The 19156-nt window shown below is 48.0% G+C and overlaps 1 protein-coding gene across 2 annotated transcripts in view; it reads right to left on the bottom strand.

Annotated features, from left to right (window-relative positions):
* Positions 1-181: 181 nt before the first annotated feature.
* The window catches only part of AIFM3 (apoptosis inducing factor, mitochondria associated 3), a 45191-nt gene continuing 26216 nt past the window's right edge, over positions 182-19156 (bottom strand). The window contains exons 10-20 of one of the 2 annotated variants that reach the window (XM_026043672.1): positions 16787-16917; positions 16162-16277; positions 15726-15797; positions 15315-15378; positions 13919-13995; positions 13639-13756; positions 12456-12554; positions 10782-10857; positions 5586-5690; positions 4351-4371; positions 182-3955 (exon numbers count right to left, since the gene is read on the bottom strand). In XM_026043672.1, the coding sequence (XP_025899457.1) occupies positions 3916-3955; positions 4351-4371; positions 5586-5690; positions 10782-10857; positions 12456-12554; positions 13639-13756; positions 13919-13995; positions 15315-15378; positions 15726-15797; positions 16162-16277; positions 16787-16917 (919 nt within the window). In that variant the 3' untranslated portion in view covers positions 182-3915. The remainder of the gene's footprint in view (positions 3956-4350; positions 4372-5585; positions 5691-10781; positions 10858-12455; positions 12555-13638; positions 13757-13918; positions 13996-15314; positions 15379-15725; positions 15798-16161; positions 16278-16786; positions 16918-19156) is intronic. The other variant, XM_026043673.1, reaches the window with a different exon arrangement.

Genomic DNA, 19156 nt, shown 5'->3' with positions numbered 1-19156 from the left:
CCTCCCCGGTGTCCCACGCAGCTCTGCTCAGCACCACTGCTCCCACCAAGTGGCATCCTCAGGGCTGTCCCCGTAGGGGCTCAGCTGCCCCTGAGGCAGGTAAAGGTGGAGAGGACTCTGTGCGTAAGGAGATGATTTAGCTAGAAGTGAAGTCTAGGCAAGGATCCTTCTGGTGGCCACAGCTGGTCCTAATCAATSAGCATCTCCTCAACATCCTCAAGCACCAACTCTGCTTCAGAGAAGACATCCAGACAGACCAGCTGCTGATGCACTCTGTGTCTAGGTCTTCTGCAGCAAATACTGAGAAAGACTATTTATTTTAAACACGGACCATAAAGGCCTAGGATTGTCAACTGATATGAGAAGACAAGAAAAAGAGAAGCCTTCTTTTTGATAAAAGCCAAAATGATGCTGTGGAGTTCACTGCCACAGGATGCCATGATGTTGGAGGGGCTCACAGAGCCTTTAGCTCAATTAATGATAAGGAGATGTTCGCCAGTGGCTTCTATGCACAAAGACACCACCTCTAGCTCAAGGCATATCTAAGCCTATGTATGTGGCCTATTTCTGAGACGGTTCCCTGTGCCTGGTCAGTGCTGATGACACCACAGCATGGCCATGGAGCTCAGATCAGACCAGGATCTCTCCTGTTTTTACTTAACAATCAAATAAAATAAAGAAATTAAAAAGAAATAAACTCTATGTTGAGCAAATTTCACAGGACATCTAAGCAGGTATGGAAAAAGTACTGCTTGCTCTAAGTATTGCTCTGTTATTAGATAAGGATGGAAGGATGGTGAGCTAATTAAGGATAATGGAATAACAGAAAGGTCCACTAGGTCCTTCTAGTCTATATTTAGGAAAGTCTGGACGGAACATCTAGARATTGCATTGGCAAGGAATTAATCTCTATTGCATTAGAGAAGGTATTGAACAACAAGCCGCAAGGCCAACCACCTCAAAACCTCAGAAGAGGCACCAAAAAAACACCTRTCTGGAGTCTGCTGGTCAGTGAACGTCAATGCGTTGAAAAGCAGCGCCCACCCAAGCAACTTGCTAGGAACAAAACCAAAAATAAGGTCAGACATTTGTGGACAAAGAGTGAAGTCTGGGAAACCACCCCTGAGAAGCAGCGATTTTTAACAACGGCTTGGGGCACTATAAATAAACATRTTGCTTAGTGCAATGCCATGGCTAGACATCTTGGAGGGTTCTTGGACGCACAGGAAGGAAACCCATGCAGAGTGCAGCAGGGGAGCGCAGTGGGCATGACCAAATGGGTCCAGCTCGTTCACAGGCTGAGGTGCAGAGAGGAAGCCAAGGCACGGACCAAACAGAGTGGCGCCGACACGGACCTGATGGAGAGCTCAGGGCTGGAAAGCTCAGGACCTACAGGCACCACCTAAGTGTGTGTGTGAACAGAGGGGGCATCTATGGGAGATGAGCAACCTWGAAAGCACCTGGGCATCCTGGCTAAAGCTGAACACAATGGGGCAAAATATCAGGGGAAGGTTGTTTGACCAGAATGAAGCATTTTTGAGGGTCCGGTCACAGGCCAGGGATGGACTCAGAACACAAATACATGGCAGAAGAACTTGGTGATGGCAGGAGGATCTCTAAGAAGCTGTTAGGTGCTTCAAAAAGGTTTAACCTGAGGCTAACGCTTATTTCCAACAGCATAGGCTATGGAAGACAACAGCTCGTCACAGATTAYGCAGCAAATTACAGCAGGCAATACAGAGAAGAAGAAATCACCGGCCTTCAGCTCTTGTAAAAAGATAAAGAGCAAATGGAGCAGGCCACTACCAGAGCACAGTTCTGGGAAGGCTGGAAGCCAGCAATTGGAGATGTTTGGGATAACATTAAATACTGTTGGCTGGCCAAAAGCAAAAAGAGAAAAACAAAAGGGTCTTAGAAGGATTTAAGCAGCATGATGGTAAAGGAAGCTGGTGATAACAAGTCAGAGGGAGGAATTACTCAAATGATGTTTGGGGGCTTTCTTTGGGCCAAAAAATGTCGTCTTCGTGCTAACTGGAGCATGGGCCTAGGTTCATATCTGGCCAGAGAAGCCAGAGGGCCCACACTAGTACTGCAGGGGACGGGGACATGTACATCTGCATCTTGGGGCCACAACCAAGTTTGTGACTCTGTGGGCCCAGCACTCACTGAAGGTCACAGTGCACAGGACAGGTCCTGGGTGCCCCGAGGAGGAGCCCCGCGGGGAGCTGCCGGCAGCTCAGCACGCTGCGAGCCCCACGTCCATCCCTGCCTCTGACCGCTTCTGCTCACACCGCCTGGGAACAGCCTTGAGGAGGGAACAGAAGAGTCCAACGGGAAGCATCACAAACAACTGGTGACACTGCTATCCAAGCCAACATCGTGGCATTTTGGAATAATAAGGAGGAGCTGGAGAGAGGAGACAAATGGACACCCTTCATGGAAGAGGCACAGACCCCACACAGTCCATCAACAAACCTCCTTGCTGAAAGGTATCACTGATGCCCTACACTGGGTAAAAAATTAACTGATAAGGAATAAACTTCTGGGTGCTGTCCAAGGGGGTTCTCCTACTACTCCCAGCCCCGGTGGCTGGCAGGGACAGGGCCTGGCACTGGCCAGACCCTCTTTTGGGCTAGGGGCAAGGCCTTTCTTCCAGTATGGGACAGAAAACGTGACAGCAGAGCACTGACGTGGAAAGCTGACATGAGAAATGCGGATTTGTCACTAGATGACAGGAAGAATAAATGACAAATGACAGAAGACAGCCAGAAATCCTCCTCCAGTCACTATTCTGCTATTTTTTCTTGAGCAACATTTCAGCAGCATGGTTGATTATTCAGGAATCCTTTAGGAAGACAGCAATTATGAGGCTGATTTGAAGGACGGGCACCAGCCCCATGAGCTGCAGTCCTGCCTAACAACACTCCTCCTTGGGCTCCACTGCCTCTGCAATGATGCTCGAGACCCATGGGCACTTGCAGGGCTGCTCTGTTGTCAAAGGCAGCAAAACTCAGGCTGGAACTGCACAAGCATAAATGAGGGGCCAGGGAGAACTGGGAAGCCTGACAATTGCTGATGTGCTTATGTAGCAGGAGATGGTGTGACTGGGTGATCAGGCCCCTGGAGAGGGCTCTGGGGTGGTGACACAGGGCCATGAAGAGACCACACGATGAACTGCAGGCGCCCTCGGCTTAGGCAGGGAGGCATCTGCACTGGGAGACAATGCAAGTGAGATGAGTAGTCTATAGCAGCCTTTTCCATTGGACCCCTTCAAAAATCTGGCAAAATCTCTACAAATCTTGGGAAGGAATTCCAGAGCATGCTGGCATGAGGTATGATGGGATGTACTGGAAGAAAGACATACTTTGAGAAGGAGATAATGTGCTTGGGAGCATGGACAGGACACGGGGAGCAATGAAAGGCACTAGTGCTGTTTATGGGGTCAACAGATGTGCTTGGGGTAGAGGCTCTCACCATGCCACCCAGAACATCTACTCTGCCTGGTATCCCAGGCGCTTCCCAGGCAGGACAGCGTGGAAGCAGGTACCCGCCTCCTCCCCTGGTGTCCCGCAGCTGGCAGAGGTCACAGCAGCACCCCACCAGCCATGCCTCACACATGCTGGCCGCAGCTGGTGATGCCCGTTGTCTCTACGGTCCTGCTTTCTCGTGTTCCCACAGGAATGCGAAAGGCAGAGCCGCAGCCGAGGCGGCCGCGGGGATGGAGGAGTCAGCAGCTATTTGCACGCAGACAGGAATTGCTAGAAGGTAACTGCTCAGTGAAAGCCACTGGGTTCATCCGAGTCCGAGAAGGGCAATGGCCCAGCTGCATTACCGGCATCTTGCCGTGGGATGCGGGGTGAGCCCCATGTCCTCAGGGGTGACTGCAGCATCAGGAGAGAGCAGCTGCATCCTGCACTAGGAGCCTTTTCCAGTCAGCCAGGACATATCTCCGGTTCTAGTGACAAAACCAGAACGACTGTCAGGTGTTTCCCCGCTCCCTCACAGTGAGATTAACCCACGCTATTTGGTGCTTTAGGATCTGCCACCATCACAGCATCCAGTGCAGGGCAGAACCAAGATCAGGTAGGGAAAGCAGCTCAGCAACCACCACTCCATTAGTGTCCAACATGTTACTAAAATGGGAAAAAGCATATATGTGGACACTGAATTCCACTTAAACCTGAGCTCCAATAGCACTCATTAACTTAAATCAACCCCTCCAGCACACAGCTTCCATGCAGGAATGGGAGACACTGCCCAAAGGCCTCTGGGCTGGGGGAAGAAGGGTGACTATCCCTGCATTCCTACCAATACACCCAGAACCCAGAACACCAAGYACCCAGAACGTACTTGCCATGACGAACAAACAGCCTAGGAGGTGCCAGTGCAGCAGGAAAGAGAGAAAGAGAGGACAGAGGGAGGTTAGGGTTAGGTGGCCGTGCTTCCCCTTCCTAAACGCAGAAGAGTTGCCCTCATGTCCCTGGTGCCTCTCCCAGGTGCTGCGCGCAGGTCTGAGCCGGGCTTACGGCTACCTGGGCCTGGCAGTGCGTCTCTCACGGGATGTCTTTAAAAAGTGGATTTCCTCCAAATGTGAAACAGAACTATTTTTAACATATGAAAATTCTTCCTCCCACGAGTCTTATTTCCACGCAAAAGGCTCCTTCCAGGATGTTATAAGCACCCCAGGGTCAACACATTTTCTGCACCTAGAGATACATTCTTTTCTTTGAGACATCTTAAAAAGAGAGGTTTTTTTTTTTTTTTTTTTTTTAAGTATTTTCCGTCCCTAATACATTGTTTTGTAAGTGTTTGGCCATGCTGGACTGAGTCAGGAGTTGATGTTATCCTAGGAGATAGGGGATCCTAGGGGCATGTCCCTTATGGGTTTCATGCATCCATGGGACTTTCTTTAGCACTGCCATGTGGAGCCTGTTTGGTACTGGTGCTTGTAGCAGCACAGAGGCCCTGAAGATGGGCACGCCAACTCCAGCCCCACTGCACAAGGGCTGCTAGGGAAGCTGAACAGGAAAAAAAACAGGAGAAATCAAGGATGATTAGCTCTGTTTAGAGTTAATGTTTAGCCTCTGAGCTCCTGCCAATCCCTGTTTGGGAAAGGAGGTYAATGTGTGTTTTTTTGTTGCAATCACTTGTTTTCACAAGCCAGAAAGCATCATATGAAGTAGCAACAAGAGGAGCTCACTGTTATGCACCAGTACCAGGATTTTTACACCTGCAGACCACATCTGCCCTCTGGCATGGAACAGGTCACCGTGCACAGGCCTCTGGGCAGCTGTAGGGGCTTGCACAGAGCGCAGTGAACAGAAGAGATCTGGATCTCCATGACAGTGTTCAAGACCCCTTCTCTTTGCAAACTGCGTGTGTAAATACAAGGGCCAGCAAACTGGGAAGGGGACAGCAAGTGGGATGGAGGACTGAGCAGAGCAGGCAGGGGGGCAGGAAGGGGAGATGCACACAGTGCTTGGAGTGGGGACTAGCGGACAGGAGGCTTGCCCTGCACACAGTAACCGGGCTCAGTGCCCAGTCGCTCAGTGCCACTGTTGGCTCCCCACAACAAGCCTACTTACTCTACGTCACGCTTTCGGATGGTCCTGCCAGCCGCCAGGACCTCGGCCACCTTGGACACGATGGGATCGTAGTTCATGCTGGCCACGGCCACCACCTCGTCGCTCCTAGGGCCAGGCAGAGCAGAGCAGTTAGGGTAGCCCCAGGTGGCCACTTCTCCCTTACCCAAAAGGAACATGCTGGAAAGAAGTGGGAAGTGGAGAAAAAGACCAGCGCTCCAAGGACAGGACCCATGCAGAGACACGAGCTCTGCTGTGATGACTCTAGTGGTGTGGGGATGGGAGGAGGGCTCTGAGCCATCGTTCTGGATGGGCCCCATTGTGTTCTCACTGGAGAGCCTGAGAGCACAAACAACTGCATGTGGCGTCCTGCATCCCAAGCAGTGAGGAACTCCTGGCTAGACAGTTTCTGCAGCCACCACAACAGATGAGGGAGCTGACATCAGGACCTCAGCCTACAATCTCAGAGGGATTTCATCGGCAGCAATGTGTCCCYGTCCAGCTCAGCATCATCCTCCAGGATCCCAGTGCTGATGGCAAAATAGAAGCTCAAAGGCTGAATGGGAAGCAAGTGGAGCAGAAGGAAAGAAGATGTAAAAATGCTGGAGGAGCTTTGGAAAAAGGTCATGAACCATAAGGCAAAATGAGAAGGGCAATTGCCACTTTGAGCTTGTTCCTACRCAGTAACAACAGGGAGCAGGAGACTGTGCTGTTTTAGCCCAGCTTTGCCTGGAAATCCACTTAGGTCCACGTGTGACTTCAGAAAATAAACATCCCTCATGACTGGTAAACACTGGAGGCAGATGCTGCAGTTCCCTGTGACATGCCCTGAACCTGTGGAGCTCGGGGACTTGCATACTGAGACACACTGCTTAAGTCAACTTGAGCATAAATCTTCAAAGACTGAACTTACGAGATGACTCATAATTAGATAACTGAATAGATAAACCATTTAAAGATCAGAAGTGTTTGGGAAAGATAATAATGTTATTTGGGCTGATATCCTTGAGTAAGTTGAAGAGCAGAAGAACCCACTGACAAGAACAAATTATATTCAATGCACTCCCAGAGAGCCTTGTGAGCAATGCAGTCAAGAGCTGCATGGAGGAACAAGAGTGTCATTCCCAACGGGGTAAGAGCAGAAGCTGGGAAGTTGTGCAGTCCTCTCTCCTGGCTGTCCCACAAAAACGCACAGCAACAACACTGCAGAAAGCTACTTATTTCTTAAGTCTTATGTTCTTAAATAAGCCCACTACAAATAAGTCAGAGCAAGTCTGAAAAAGCCAGTCTGACTTCTCTGGCACAAAGGGGAGCATGAAAGTGTAGTGAGGCCAGAATCTGGCATTCCTGTATCTGCACAGCCAGCCTTATTGCAAGAGTCTCCTGGCTCTGCTTTCTGGGAAGTAGCAATGAGAAGACATGAGGTACCTCTGCCCCATGCCTCTGGAGTATCTCCTTCTCCACAGATACTATAGTTCTTCCAGAACCTAGTCAAAACTAGSCCAGTGTCTTCCTGGAGCTGGACCAACACCAGCCACGTCCCTCCACAGGCTGGACCTGCAGGACCTGTGACATTGCGATGCTTGATGCCCTTTCTCTAACATAAATGAGGTCCTCGATGTCTCTCCATACACTACAGTCTTTCCAAGTTATGTTCTTATTCCACATGGCCTCAGTCTTGGATAATTCACCATTGCTTGACATCTTCAGTGCTCCCCACACAATAAGCAGATGAGGGTTGAGGACTTCCAAGAGGCTCTGCACTAACTCCCCTCCACATCCCACATTCTTGAAGGATCTGTATTTTCCTTCCTGTGTAATTTCCTGCATGTACCTTCTCTGTGGGCACTAAGGTTGTAAACTGACCTGCCAACAGATCTCTTCCTCCTCCTTCTGTCCTCTCCTCCAAACCCCATTTGTGCCTGAATGCAGGAGGCAAGCTGCACAGCAAACAGCTACAGCACTTCACCCAGCTGAGCAGCCTCAGCTTATTAGTTAATGCAGGACTTGGGCCTCACATCTAGCCTAGATGCTACTTAAAATTATATTCTATCCTCTATGCAGCCAYATGGAGATCATTCTTCTCCAACACACTAAATCAGCCCCCAGAAAGAGCATCCTGGCTGCAGTGGATGGCAAATGACATACTACAAACTTGATGACTATTGAATCTCAGAGTGATAATAAATCCCAGGAGACTCTCACATTTCATACCCAGGCAGACAAACAGTGCCCACTGATTAGATGCAGAGTTCTCATAGTTCTGCACTTCCCCAGTGCAGAGTCTCCAGCTGTACTGCTGCAGGAAGGGTAATGAAAGGGGAGGCTCTCTGCTCCCGAAGGGAAGCACAAAACTGTGAGAGGGAGACCTATCAAAACTACCATTCTGTGGAAAGGCATAAACCAGATATGCAATGGAGAGAAAACRAAGACATAAGACCACCAGCTTACCAGATAGGAAGCCTGAAGCCCAGTCAGAATGACTTATACAGCCAAAAAACATTTTCACTTCAATTCACCAGCAAGACAAAGATGAAGTGGTCTTTTTGTGGAATAACTTGCAGACTAGCGATCAGTAGGAACATCCTACATCACCAATGGCTTTTGAAGATCTTTTCTGACAGATAGAAGCTTGGGGGAGATACTTCTTTAAAGAGACATCAAGAGGTACCATTTCTAACGTGAAGATTTGGAGCAAATGGAAATCTTGGCCCATCTTCCCTTGGCCCAGGGAAGATGAAATACTGTGGATGAGTACCATGCCTAGAGTGTCCTCCCTTCCTCTGCAGGGCTAAATGCAATGGGAGTGGGCAGCTGTGAAGAAGGCAACCACAGCAATCCATGGGTCTCACAGTATCTCTGAGGTCTTAGGGACTGGGGTGACATTGGTTCTGAGCTGGTGAAGTGACCTCAGCAGCGCAAGGGGATAACTCTATCCTGCATACCCCCTTGCCTATGGCGCAGTGCTGATCCCTCAATAGCTCACAGCTGACTCTGAGTGGGGATAGTCAGCAGCTTTCTTCCTCAAATGCTGGGGAAAAAAAGAGAATTTTATTGTGAAATTGAATGCTAAAAGCAGGGCCCAGGAATGAGAACCACAAGCATTTCATGCAGCGACTGAGACAGCACACATCACAAGAAAAAGAGGCCCTTCCAAATCACCARTTGGGTATGGCCTTCCCAGTGGCCAAGGAAGACAGCAGAAGATGGCCAGTTAGGGATAGCATCCTCAGTCCCAAAGCCTCAAGATGAAGCAGCAGAATTATCACCAAATTGAAAAGGAAGAAATGATCCCAGTTGCCTCTCAGAGCTGCAAAGATTGGTCCTTGATTGCCACYGCAAAGCAGCAGGAGAGAAGGCAACCTGAGTTCTCAGCCACCGTCCCCGAGAGCCAGCGCTTCCCAACATTACCTCAGGGTCTCTACGCAGGATGTCATCCTATCATAGAAGAGCCATCTCCTGGAGGCCCTCCTGGGTGGCAGAACAACACACAGCACTTAGGCGCAGACCCCTGCCCACCGGTGCCAGGGAGTCTCCCGCGAACGCCGCTCTCTCGCGCCGGCACCTCTCACCCCGGTGACAATCTCGTCGTCAACCCGGGGCCTCCCGGGTTGAGCAGCCCAGGCCACGCGAGGCACCGCTCCTCCCAGCACGCTGAGAATTATCCACGTTGCTCAGAGCCCTCATTTTGAAAGGGCTCTGCAGATGTTTAATTAAAAGGACTTGATACTTCCTCTCTAATTAGCATTGGGACAAGTGTGTAAATCTGTTCTGCTCTTTTGCTGGAAAGGAAGAATAGGAAGATGCTTCTAAGAAGATTTTATGCTAGAAATGCACGTGGCCCAGTGCAGCTCTCCCATGCCCAGCCCCATAATGCTGCATTTGCTGCAGGCAGCTGACGGCAGCACAAGGGCTGCAGAGAATTTAGGAGGGGACATGTGGGACAGGCATGGGCTGTGAACAGCTAAAGCAAATGCAACTCTGCAAACTACCAAAACAAGACTGTTAAAAATGGTTTTTAATCTTCCTCGGACTCCTCATATCACTGAGGAACAGCTTTGCGTTTCTAAATGTCACTTATGCAGTTCAAAATCTCAGGTGGGGATCCCAGCCTCATGGCTATGTCCATGGAGAGGCAAATATCCCTCCGCATCACCTCGCTCATCCGCAGGCTTCTGTCTTGGTACAAACCCCCCCTTCCTTCCTGATGTTTCTACTGGCTTTTGCCCAACCACTGATGCCAGGCACCATAAACCTCTTCCTCTTTCTTCCCTGATTTCACTCTGATCATCTTTAATATTGGAAAGCACTTGAAAAAAATCCCATCATACTCCAGATACTAGAAGGTTCCTTGGTCCTGCTTTCAGAGCAGAGCAGAACAAAGACAAGAAAAGAATATAAAAGACCTTTTTTCCACTACATGTGTAGCATCTTTTTTTCCACTACATGTGTAACAAAAGCTCCTGGACTCTTGCTAGCCTTTGTATCTTGTGAAAAGACAGAAGAGTTTGCAGAGTTCAATTTGTTAAGCCAGAAACAGATAAAAAAGAAGTGATGTCTGACCTCACAGTCCAGCCCCAGTCACAAATCATTAACACAGTGATCAGCTGGGTAGGAAATCTTTGATGAGAATCACAAACAACAGCTTAATAGATGCCATTATTTGCTTTCAGACAAGAAATGAACAATGTGACTGCATCTGGCAGAGATACTATGTCCAAAGAACRGTTTAACTTCCTTTACACTTAGCACTTCCTTTCCCATCTATCCATTTCCCTTTCCCCCTTGCATTCAAATATTACATAATTTAATGGTTATTAACTGAATGAAAAGCATTTAAAATATTCTCCTGGAGCTCTTTTAACAATTTGTGGTAGGGGACCACATCTTCAAATCATTGCTGTCACCTGTAAGCGCAGCACCATTATTTCCCACAACAGGGAGCACGAGCTGAGACAGCCCATGAGAGGGGGCATGGGGCTTTCCCCCAGGCCACACAGCACCCTCTTCTGTGCACCCACACGTGCACCGAGCACCGCGTTGGGTCAGCGTGGGGATGGGGAGGAGCGCTCCGCACGGTGCTAAGCGGAGGATGGAGACAGACTGACTGGAAGAAGCTCCAGCAGAAACGTTTTCCAACCTAGCAGCACAAATTCGGATGAATGTGCATTTAGGGACGTGGAGGAGAGAAAAACTTACTTGGTATAAAACGCCACAAACTTCAGTTCATCTAAATCTCCTTGAATGACGACATCATCGAATCCTTCTCCGTGGCCTGAATGACAGAAAGCCAAGAAATGAGGCGTGTGTGTCACCTACACCCACCCATGCACACACAGAGCAGGTGAGCTTGTCTGCACTCTCATCGGTCGTCCCACAGTCRTCATTACATGGACTGCTCCTATAGCAGGTTCTGATTGTGACCTTTYAGCCCGCACTTCACCACCTGCCTCCTTTCCTTGTGTGGCACCATAAGGTAAAACCCCCGTCTGCTTCAGTGCAACCCCAGGGGAAAAGACTAGGCTACAAAACCTTCAATAGATTCAGACTCAGCACAGGACAAAGGGAAAAGGGATCAATTCACAAGATTACAAGAAAATTGCAAAGGCCTAAATTTCCATGGCAAATATCTTGTTCTAACTAAATATGTTTATGACATAGTCTGTGCAAAGAAAAWGAGCCTGGGTTCTCTGCTTCGGATTCAACCCTTGTCCAAAAACGTTTGATACAAAACTATGTGAAGAACAAGTCACCRTGCATTCCGTAAGAGATTAGGATGGGAAGAAACAGGTTTTGCCCTGACATTTGCAATGTTTCCCATCTAGAGGTCTGGAGTGATCCAGGATTTCTCAGCTCTGCATTTTTTTTTTTGCTGGGATGTTTTGCCTTGGACTAAGGAACACAAATGTGGCCAGCTGTGACCTTCCCCATCCCTCAAAATACAAAGAACCAAAAAGCAGAAAGCAGAGCTCCATCCCATTTGCCATTAGGATGAAATATTGTGCAATTGCTAAGGTGAAACGTGGCATTAAATGCAAATGCTGCTCTGCTTGTCCTGCTTGGCTATGGGGCCTCCAAAGCTTGGAGGAAAGGGGCAGGCCAGCAGCTTTCCAGGTAGCAACAGGGGATGGATCCTGGCAGACCAGTGAAGTCAGGACTCGGGGAAGGAGAGTTCTTTTCTACACTGGGCCTTGTGAAACAAAAATAAAGGATGTTTTTCAAGGTCTTTCTGTGCCATTTGATAAGACTGGAGCAAGAGGCATTGGAAAGTTGATCCATGCTTGTGAATGTCAGAGAAGTTACCAAAACCATTAAGTGTTAGCAAGGAAAATAGATTTGAGACAAAGGCTGGCTCAGAGAGGTCACAGCAGACAGAGCTGGGACTCCTATATCCCAGGACAACATCTCCAGCAACTCTGCAGCACATTTTGGGAGACCCTAGTCCATACTACAGCTCTAAATGGCCTCTTCCCTTGCTGCGGATTGTGAGAGCAGAGGAACATCTCCAAGGCCCTCCCAGGCAAATCTAGACCCCCTTCATTTCCCACTGATGCCACGGGTAAGTCCCTGTGCCAGCCCCTGCATTTAACTTGGAGCCAGCTCTCCCAACTGCAGTTCAAGTCCTATCTACTCTCCCAGAGATGAAGATTAACCTTCACTGCCCTCCCTGTCTGAGTAGAGCCAGCCCCTCTACAGCTTCTAGGTTCACCTGTGCTCCTGTTCCCTGCGCTGTTCAGACATCTCATCCTAAACACGGTGCACTGGCTCCTCAGAGAAGCCTTGGGAAGGAGCTCTCAGAGCACAAGTGACTGTAAGGGCCTCTCTGGTTCAAAATCCCACTTGCTCTTACAGCTCGCATTACCAATCTCTTACCTGCATATCGGATGCTCTTTCCAAACATAGCAGTCCACAGATAAGGGACTGTGCTGATTTCCATGCCGTGGGCCAGCATGTTCAGAGCTGCTATCCTGCCTGGATAAAGTCAGAATAAAGAGAATGAACAAGGAAGTTCTGAGCAAGCACTATGGTCTGCACTGCACACTCAGAACAGTTCAGGCACCTTGGTATCAGTTTCTCTTGTCCCAATGTATATAAAACAAAATCTTTTGCTTGGTCTAGAAAGAAGAAACACAATAAGCATCTCTGAAAAGGTWGTATGCCTCATTCGCTTAGACTGGGCTTAGGGGAGCAGAGCACAGCTCTTACTGACTTGCCAGCTTCGTTTGCAAGAAACCTGCTTTATCAAGAACAGCTTTTTGTAAGCCCATCTCAACTTAGCTTTTGCAATGGTGACAAGCCTACATCTTGTTGGGCTCCACAAAGTGGGATGGATAAATCCTGTTTGGAGGCATGGAAACCACTATGGCACAGAGTCATTGCTACCCCAGATTAATGTTGACAACTAGGCATATGAAGAGCCACTACATAAGGAAACAGCATGACAAGCAGAATGCTGTGGGAATGAGCTCTTATTTGACGTCTTCATAGAKAGTGATGTAGTGTTTTGCTGTTCTAGTCATAAATGCACAGTTAAATCAGTATTCAGCTGAGTTGTGTGTTCTAAGGGCACATCAACTTTGGACGTGTGGTTCCAAAACTCGCACCCAGAGCACCTGTAGAAAAGCTACCACCATCACAGTGTTGGGGACTTGGAATGCTCCAGGGCAGGCATCTACACCAGGGCCCCCAGGCTTGCTGTTGTGAGGGCAGAAAGGTCTCGAATCAGCTGCAACAGGTGCCTTGGTCATCCCCACAACTCCGGGCATTCCTGGTCCCCAGCCCTGGCAGCCACTGGGGAAAGCAYGTGTGTGTCTCTACCAAATGATCGTTAGCCAAGGCACAAAGGCTCTGCACATTGAGATGTATGACAAGTACGGTGAAAATGGACAGGATAAAATATACATTACAAGATGTTCTGTGTAAATTCCCAGTTTCCCTGTTCTCAAATGTTTCCTTCTCTTGTTAAAGAGGCTTGAAATTTTCCGGAGGTTTGGAAAAGGCTCTTGCCCCTAAGCAATTTGCTGCTGTAAACCTGAAGGGACAGAAAAGCACCTACCATGCATATGGGCCATCTGCCAGTGAGGGACATTCACTTTCTTATTATTCCGAAGGGCCAAGGGGAAGGTGACAGCATCACCCGCGGCGAAGACCCCTGGGATGTTGGTTTGCATCATCTGAAGGAGGGAAGGAGAAGGACACATCGCTGGGGCACCTGCTGCACTGGGCTCCACAAGAGCAGTGGAAAATTCCTCCTGCATGTCCTCATGTTGGGTGCTACCCACCACGTGGCCCCAAGGGGAGGCTGCCTGCAGCTCCGGGCACACCACCAAGCTCACCTTGTTGACCACAATGAAGCCTTTGGAGTCAATGTTGATGCCACTCTGCTTGAGAAACCCTGTTGCTGGGACTGCCCCTGCAGGAGAAGACAAAGCGGATGGCGTGAGCAATACCTCAGAATCCCAGCACTGCATCCTGCATCAGCATGGATTACAGCAGGACAAGGAGCTGCCTCCAAGCCTCACAAAAGTGAGGTGTTCCTCCATAATCGCCCCACCTTTACAAAGGTGTTCCTCCACAATTGCTGTTCTGGGTCTAAGGAGGTGCTATTGAGGATGGATTTGTTCAGCTAATTGAACAATTTTTACTTCTGGTAGAGCTACTATGGCCAAATACCTATTTTCCTGCTACTAGAAGAACAGTAAGGTTTGACCTGCCAGGTTGGCCAGGGTTAAACTTGTGAGGGTACCTGAGATGGCCTTTCCTGCCACTGCCCTGCCTCCACACTGGGGGTGTTTGCAGCTCCTGACATTGGAGAGTCTCATTCATGGTCTGTCCTCTGCATAATTACCTGACTAATGAGCAATGGTAACAAAGCTCTAGGATCCATTAATTTACAGATTGCACATCCCAGATAATGAACCTTACTGCTCTTGAAGTTATGCCCGCATAATCTGCTCAYCACATATCTCTAATGCTCAAGAGTAATTTTAAAACCATTATTCTTTCTTAGACATTTTGGAAAAAAATAAATCAAATTAGTCCCCTTGTTTTCAAAGGCCTCTCCAACAATCTTCTCCTTTTTCTCATCATTCTTCATTTGCATTTCTTTTCTTTAGCTTTCAAAAATCCTTCTGCTTTGGAACAAAAAGAATATAACAACAGAACAAAATAACAACAAAAGAATATGAAGAGAACAGTAGTATTATTCAGTGGTTCTTCCAAAGTTTGCARTGTTCTTCAAAGTAACAGTGAAAAGGGGATTTTTTTTCCCCCGAGTGTAAAGGAGAAAACTAACTTATTCTAAGCAGTGGCAGCATTAAAATAAAAGGGAGAAATATGCAAAAATTTCAATATGAGAGGCCTTTAAAAAAAAAAAAGAAGAAAAGAAAGAGAGAGAGAGAGAGAGAGAGAGAGAGAGAGAGAGAGAGAGAGAAGAAGTTGAAATTATTTTTTTTTCTTGAAAAAAAAACCAAAAAGAAAAAAGAAGGCATTTTTTGGTCTTTCTACACAAATACAATCATATCACAGAAACTGGTGACTAGCACATCTCCACTGGCTTATTTCAATGACCACAGATGGGGGATGAACCATTAGTGGCAAGTCTCCACCTTCATTTATTTATATTTTCATTCTCTACCAGTTTTGGTGGCAAAGTAAAGCAGGTTCCAGCAGTGCTGTCCCAGCTGGAGTTAGTGTCCCACTTCCCCATCCCAGCCCCACTGGTCCCCTTACCTATGCCGACGACACAAACATCGGCACGTAGAACCTTCCCGCTCTTCAGGACAACCTCCTTCAGCTTTATGAGAGAGAGGTGAAAATTACATTTATTTTTGGGACAAAAAAAAAGAGGAAAAATCCTTAGCAGCAGCCAGCTAAGCTGGAATCTTCCGTCCTCCCTCCAAATGACTCCTGGCATTGCTGCGCTGTCTGGCCCCGCTGATGCCAAGCTCATGGAGACCATCAGTGTTGGTCTTTGGCCTATGTGGCCGCTTGCCCCATTCCCTGCTGCAGACCCACTATGGACGCAAAGCTTCTGCTTCACCCCCTCCTGCCCATCTTCACTCCCAGCTTGTGGCACAGGYTGATGCACAACGTGGAGCCTCCACKCTCCCACYCAGCCACAAGTTCCGTCCAGGACCATACCTTGCCCTCCTGCTCCCGCAGCTCTGACACCTCCGTCTGCATGTAGAACTTCACCCTGTTGTTCTCAAACATCTGGGTGAGGAGAGGACATCACAGATCAAAACGACCTGACTTGGTGTCTCTGAACTGCTACCCGTCTCTGCAATGCTATTCCCACCCTTTGGATTCACTTCCACTCACACTGGGAAGAGGCTTTTCATGCACCTCTGTCCCACACAGAAAGGAGGAGTTTGTTTACAGCAAGCAGGCCACAAGAGGGAAGACACAGACTATCCTKCTTTCTAGTGATAATTACTGTGGAGCACCTTCACAGCTTCATTAACAAATCAACTCATCAAATAAGCACATCCACAAACGCAATAAATCAAACATGCACAAACCACACAGTCTCTCATCTATCATCAGAACCATCCCTGGTACAGGAATGCAAAGTCACCTTCATGACAGCACGGCCAACCCTCTCCCCAAAGAACTTCTTGAAGGGAACTTCCTCCAGCTCCACCACGGACACGGAATGGGCCCGCTCTGTGAGATAGGCGGCCACTTCCATCCCTGGGAAACAGAAGTATGTCCAAGTGGCTATGGGTGCCTCTCCCAGCACTGGCCCAGGACTGCTGAGGGACACAGCTGGTAATGGGAGAACATCCCTTTGCTCTCTCTTGGCCTGAGAAGCTGGACTTGCTCTATTTGGACAGCTAGAGTGTAATTAGAGTGAAGAGAAACCAAGCTCACTCGCTGTGCGCAGCTTTGAGGTGGCAACTTCAAACAGGGCAATGCCAAACTGCGAAGGGTGCTGGGGAAAATTGCAATACCCTTATGGTAGAGAACAAAGCCCAGCTCAGGCTACACGTCTACCTTCTGCTCTGCTACACCAGGGAAGGTGGTTCCCACCCTGCAGTTTGAAGTAGAGGGACAGGAACCGGCTGAAGGTTTAGGTAAAGCTTCGAACTCTGCTAACTATGCGACTATAAGGAAAACTATCCTGACAAGTCTGAAAAAAGAGCCACRTCTGAAGGACCCATCTGGGATGCAGGCAGAATCAAGGCAAAAGGAGAGCTCACCGAGGAAGGAGGCTCCCACTATAACTACGTTCTTGCTAGTGGCAAGTTTCACCACGCGGTTGGCATCTTCTGGAGTTCGGATGTTAAACACGTTTTCCACTTCTTTGCCTTTACAACTGAGAGACTTTGGCCTGAAAAAAAGTGAACCAAAAAGACAACAAAAAAGAAAAAATGCACCCACAAATTAAAGGAAACTAAGTTCAGCACCCATTTCCCTTACCYAAACCCCTTCCTTGAGCCAACCAGTGCAGCAAGTTCAGCACAGCAGCCCCTGCCTCTGCTGAGCCACAGCCAGCTGTGCACAAGGGCCATGGCCAAAGGGTGGGATGCTCCTCTTGGGGACCAGATGCTGGTCTGAGGTTGGGCTCGTTCAAGGATCTTTTTTTTCCCTCTGTCTTCCAGATTTTCAAAGACATATATATATATACACACACATGTATATGCATATATACGTTTGCATATATACATATATTTAGGCCTCTGAAGATGCAGATTCCACTCTGCATTCCTTGAGTCACTTAGCTATAATATTCACTGCCACTGTAATATTGTCATCTTGTCCTTCCCATGCATTTACTGGTACTTATGTATCTTTTAATAACCAGTCCCTCCACCCCCAAGTTGCATCTGAAAGAAAACGCCTCAATAATTTTGGTTCCCCTAAGAACATTCACCCAGCATTGCTGGAGCTTGTGCATAAGGACTTTGAGAGTATTTCTAAAGGTTTTAGTCCGCTTTTGAATCCTATTAGGTAGCTGGCAGACACAGCATTCTGCTGCAGCAGTCCACATCCCCAGGCAGGAGCCTTGAAGCAYGTGACGCTGTGATGGCTGCTGCTGACGTGTTGTGTAACAGGGGACCTGCTCTGATCATCTCGCAGGGCTGTCCCAGGCTTCTGCACATTGCATCTAATTAATTCAGGCAGCAGTTCCCAAAAGGAAGCAGCACCAGGCATTCCGAAGGACTGCTCAGTTATTTGCATCTCTTTGCAGCAATGACCTTGGGGAAAACATTTTGAGGAACACAATAAGTCTGGAGAAGCCAGTCTTAGTGTCCCTGTGTGTTACCTCTCCTGCAGCCATGGCCAGGCATGGGCTGGAGAGCTCCTGTCCTCCAGCACGACCGTTACGGTGCCTGTCAGGATGACACGAGTGGGGTTCATGCTCTCAGGGTGCGTTACCTGATCTGAACGACACAGAGGGGCTGCTCTGAGCATTAAAGCAACCCATCTGGGCTCCACAGCTCCGAGGGACCGACAAGACGGGGCTGCTGCTTCGTAGAGACCAGAGGGATGCCAGGAAAGAGGCAGGCAAGCCCAGGGGTAACTGGCTCCGTGCTCCGGATCTGCTCTCAGCAGCAGCCTTCTCCGAGGCAGAGCTGCTCAAGAGTTGGACTCAAGTGAGATTTAGTTGCAAAAACCGAAATAGGGGAAACACTCAAACGGTAGTCAGGTTCAAAGGCATTGCTGTAGAAACGCTCAGTTGTAGCCAAAACATTTGATATTTTCTGTGAAAATGTAATATTCAGAGAGGAACTGATATGAGTGTTTTCATTAAAGAAGATCGGGAGATGTCACCAATGCCAACATTTTCCCATTAAAATGGCAATTTTGACAAAACCCCTATTAAAAAGAAAYTAACAAACCAACCAGTCATTTCCAAGAGAGCAGGAATGATGCTAATCTCAAAGATTAGCTGCCTGGTTGAACTGAAAAGGAAACACTTATAACACTAGAAGCAGCAGCAGCAGCTTGTGCAAAGCAGGGTAGACAACCTAACACTCCATCTTARGAGACAGGAATCCTGCCCTTCAACYGCTTTATCTGAAAGTCATAGCTTCATTTGTAATATTTGCAGCTATTTCCTGGCAGAAGGGTTAAATGAGTTCAAATCATTTGACTTTTTTCTTTTTTTTCCCTCATGTTTTCAGAAGACACACAGTACCTTGTCCCTGCAAACTGCCCCATGGCTAAAACACTTCTCCTCCTTCTCTGTTCACTTATATTTTTCTCAAAAAACACCATGACGTGCACTCTGTGCCAGGGATACGTGTACAGTTACCTGAAAAGCTGCTGCTATTTTTTGTGAGCAAATCAAGTTTTAGTCTTGAAAACTTCACTCTTACGAGTGAAGAAAATTACCCTTATGAGTAATTCTCACCAAACAGATTCTGTTGTGTTGCAGTAACAGCAACATCTAAGTGAGTGCAAGAGAGGAGCATCAAGATCTGATTTTCACAGAAAAATTTCATTTCATGCCAAAATTAAAGATGGAGATTAGGGCAGATGTATTATTTGACTTTCAGCATTGTTTACTATTGAGAGGCAAAAAGAACAACAATATGCCAAAAATGACTGCTAAAAATATTCAG

This window comes from Nothoprocta perdicaria, unplaced genomic scaffold, assembly GCF_003342845.1.
Source record: "Nothoprocta perdicaria isolate Ctin4 unplaced genomic scaffold, notPer1 scaffold_334, whole genome shotgun sequence".
NCBI lineage: Eukaryota > Metazoa > Chordata > Aves > Tinamiformes > Tinamidae > Nothoprocta > Nothoprocta perdicaria.
Note: the sequence above shows the minus strand (reverse complement) of the source record. Positions and strands in the feature narration are given on the sequence as shown.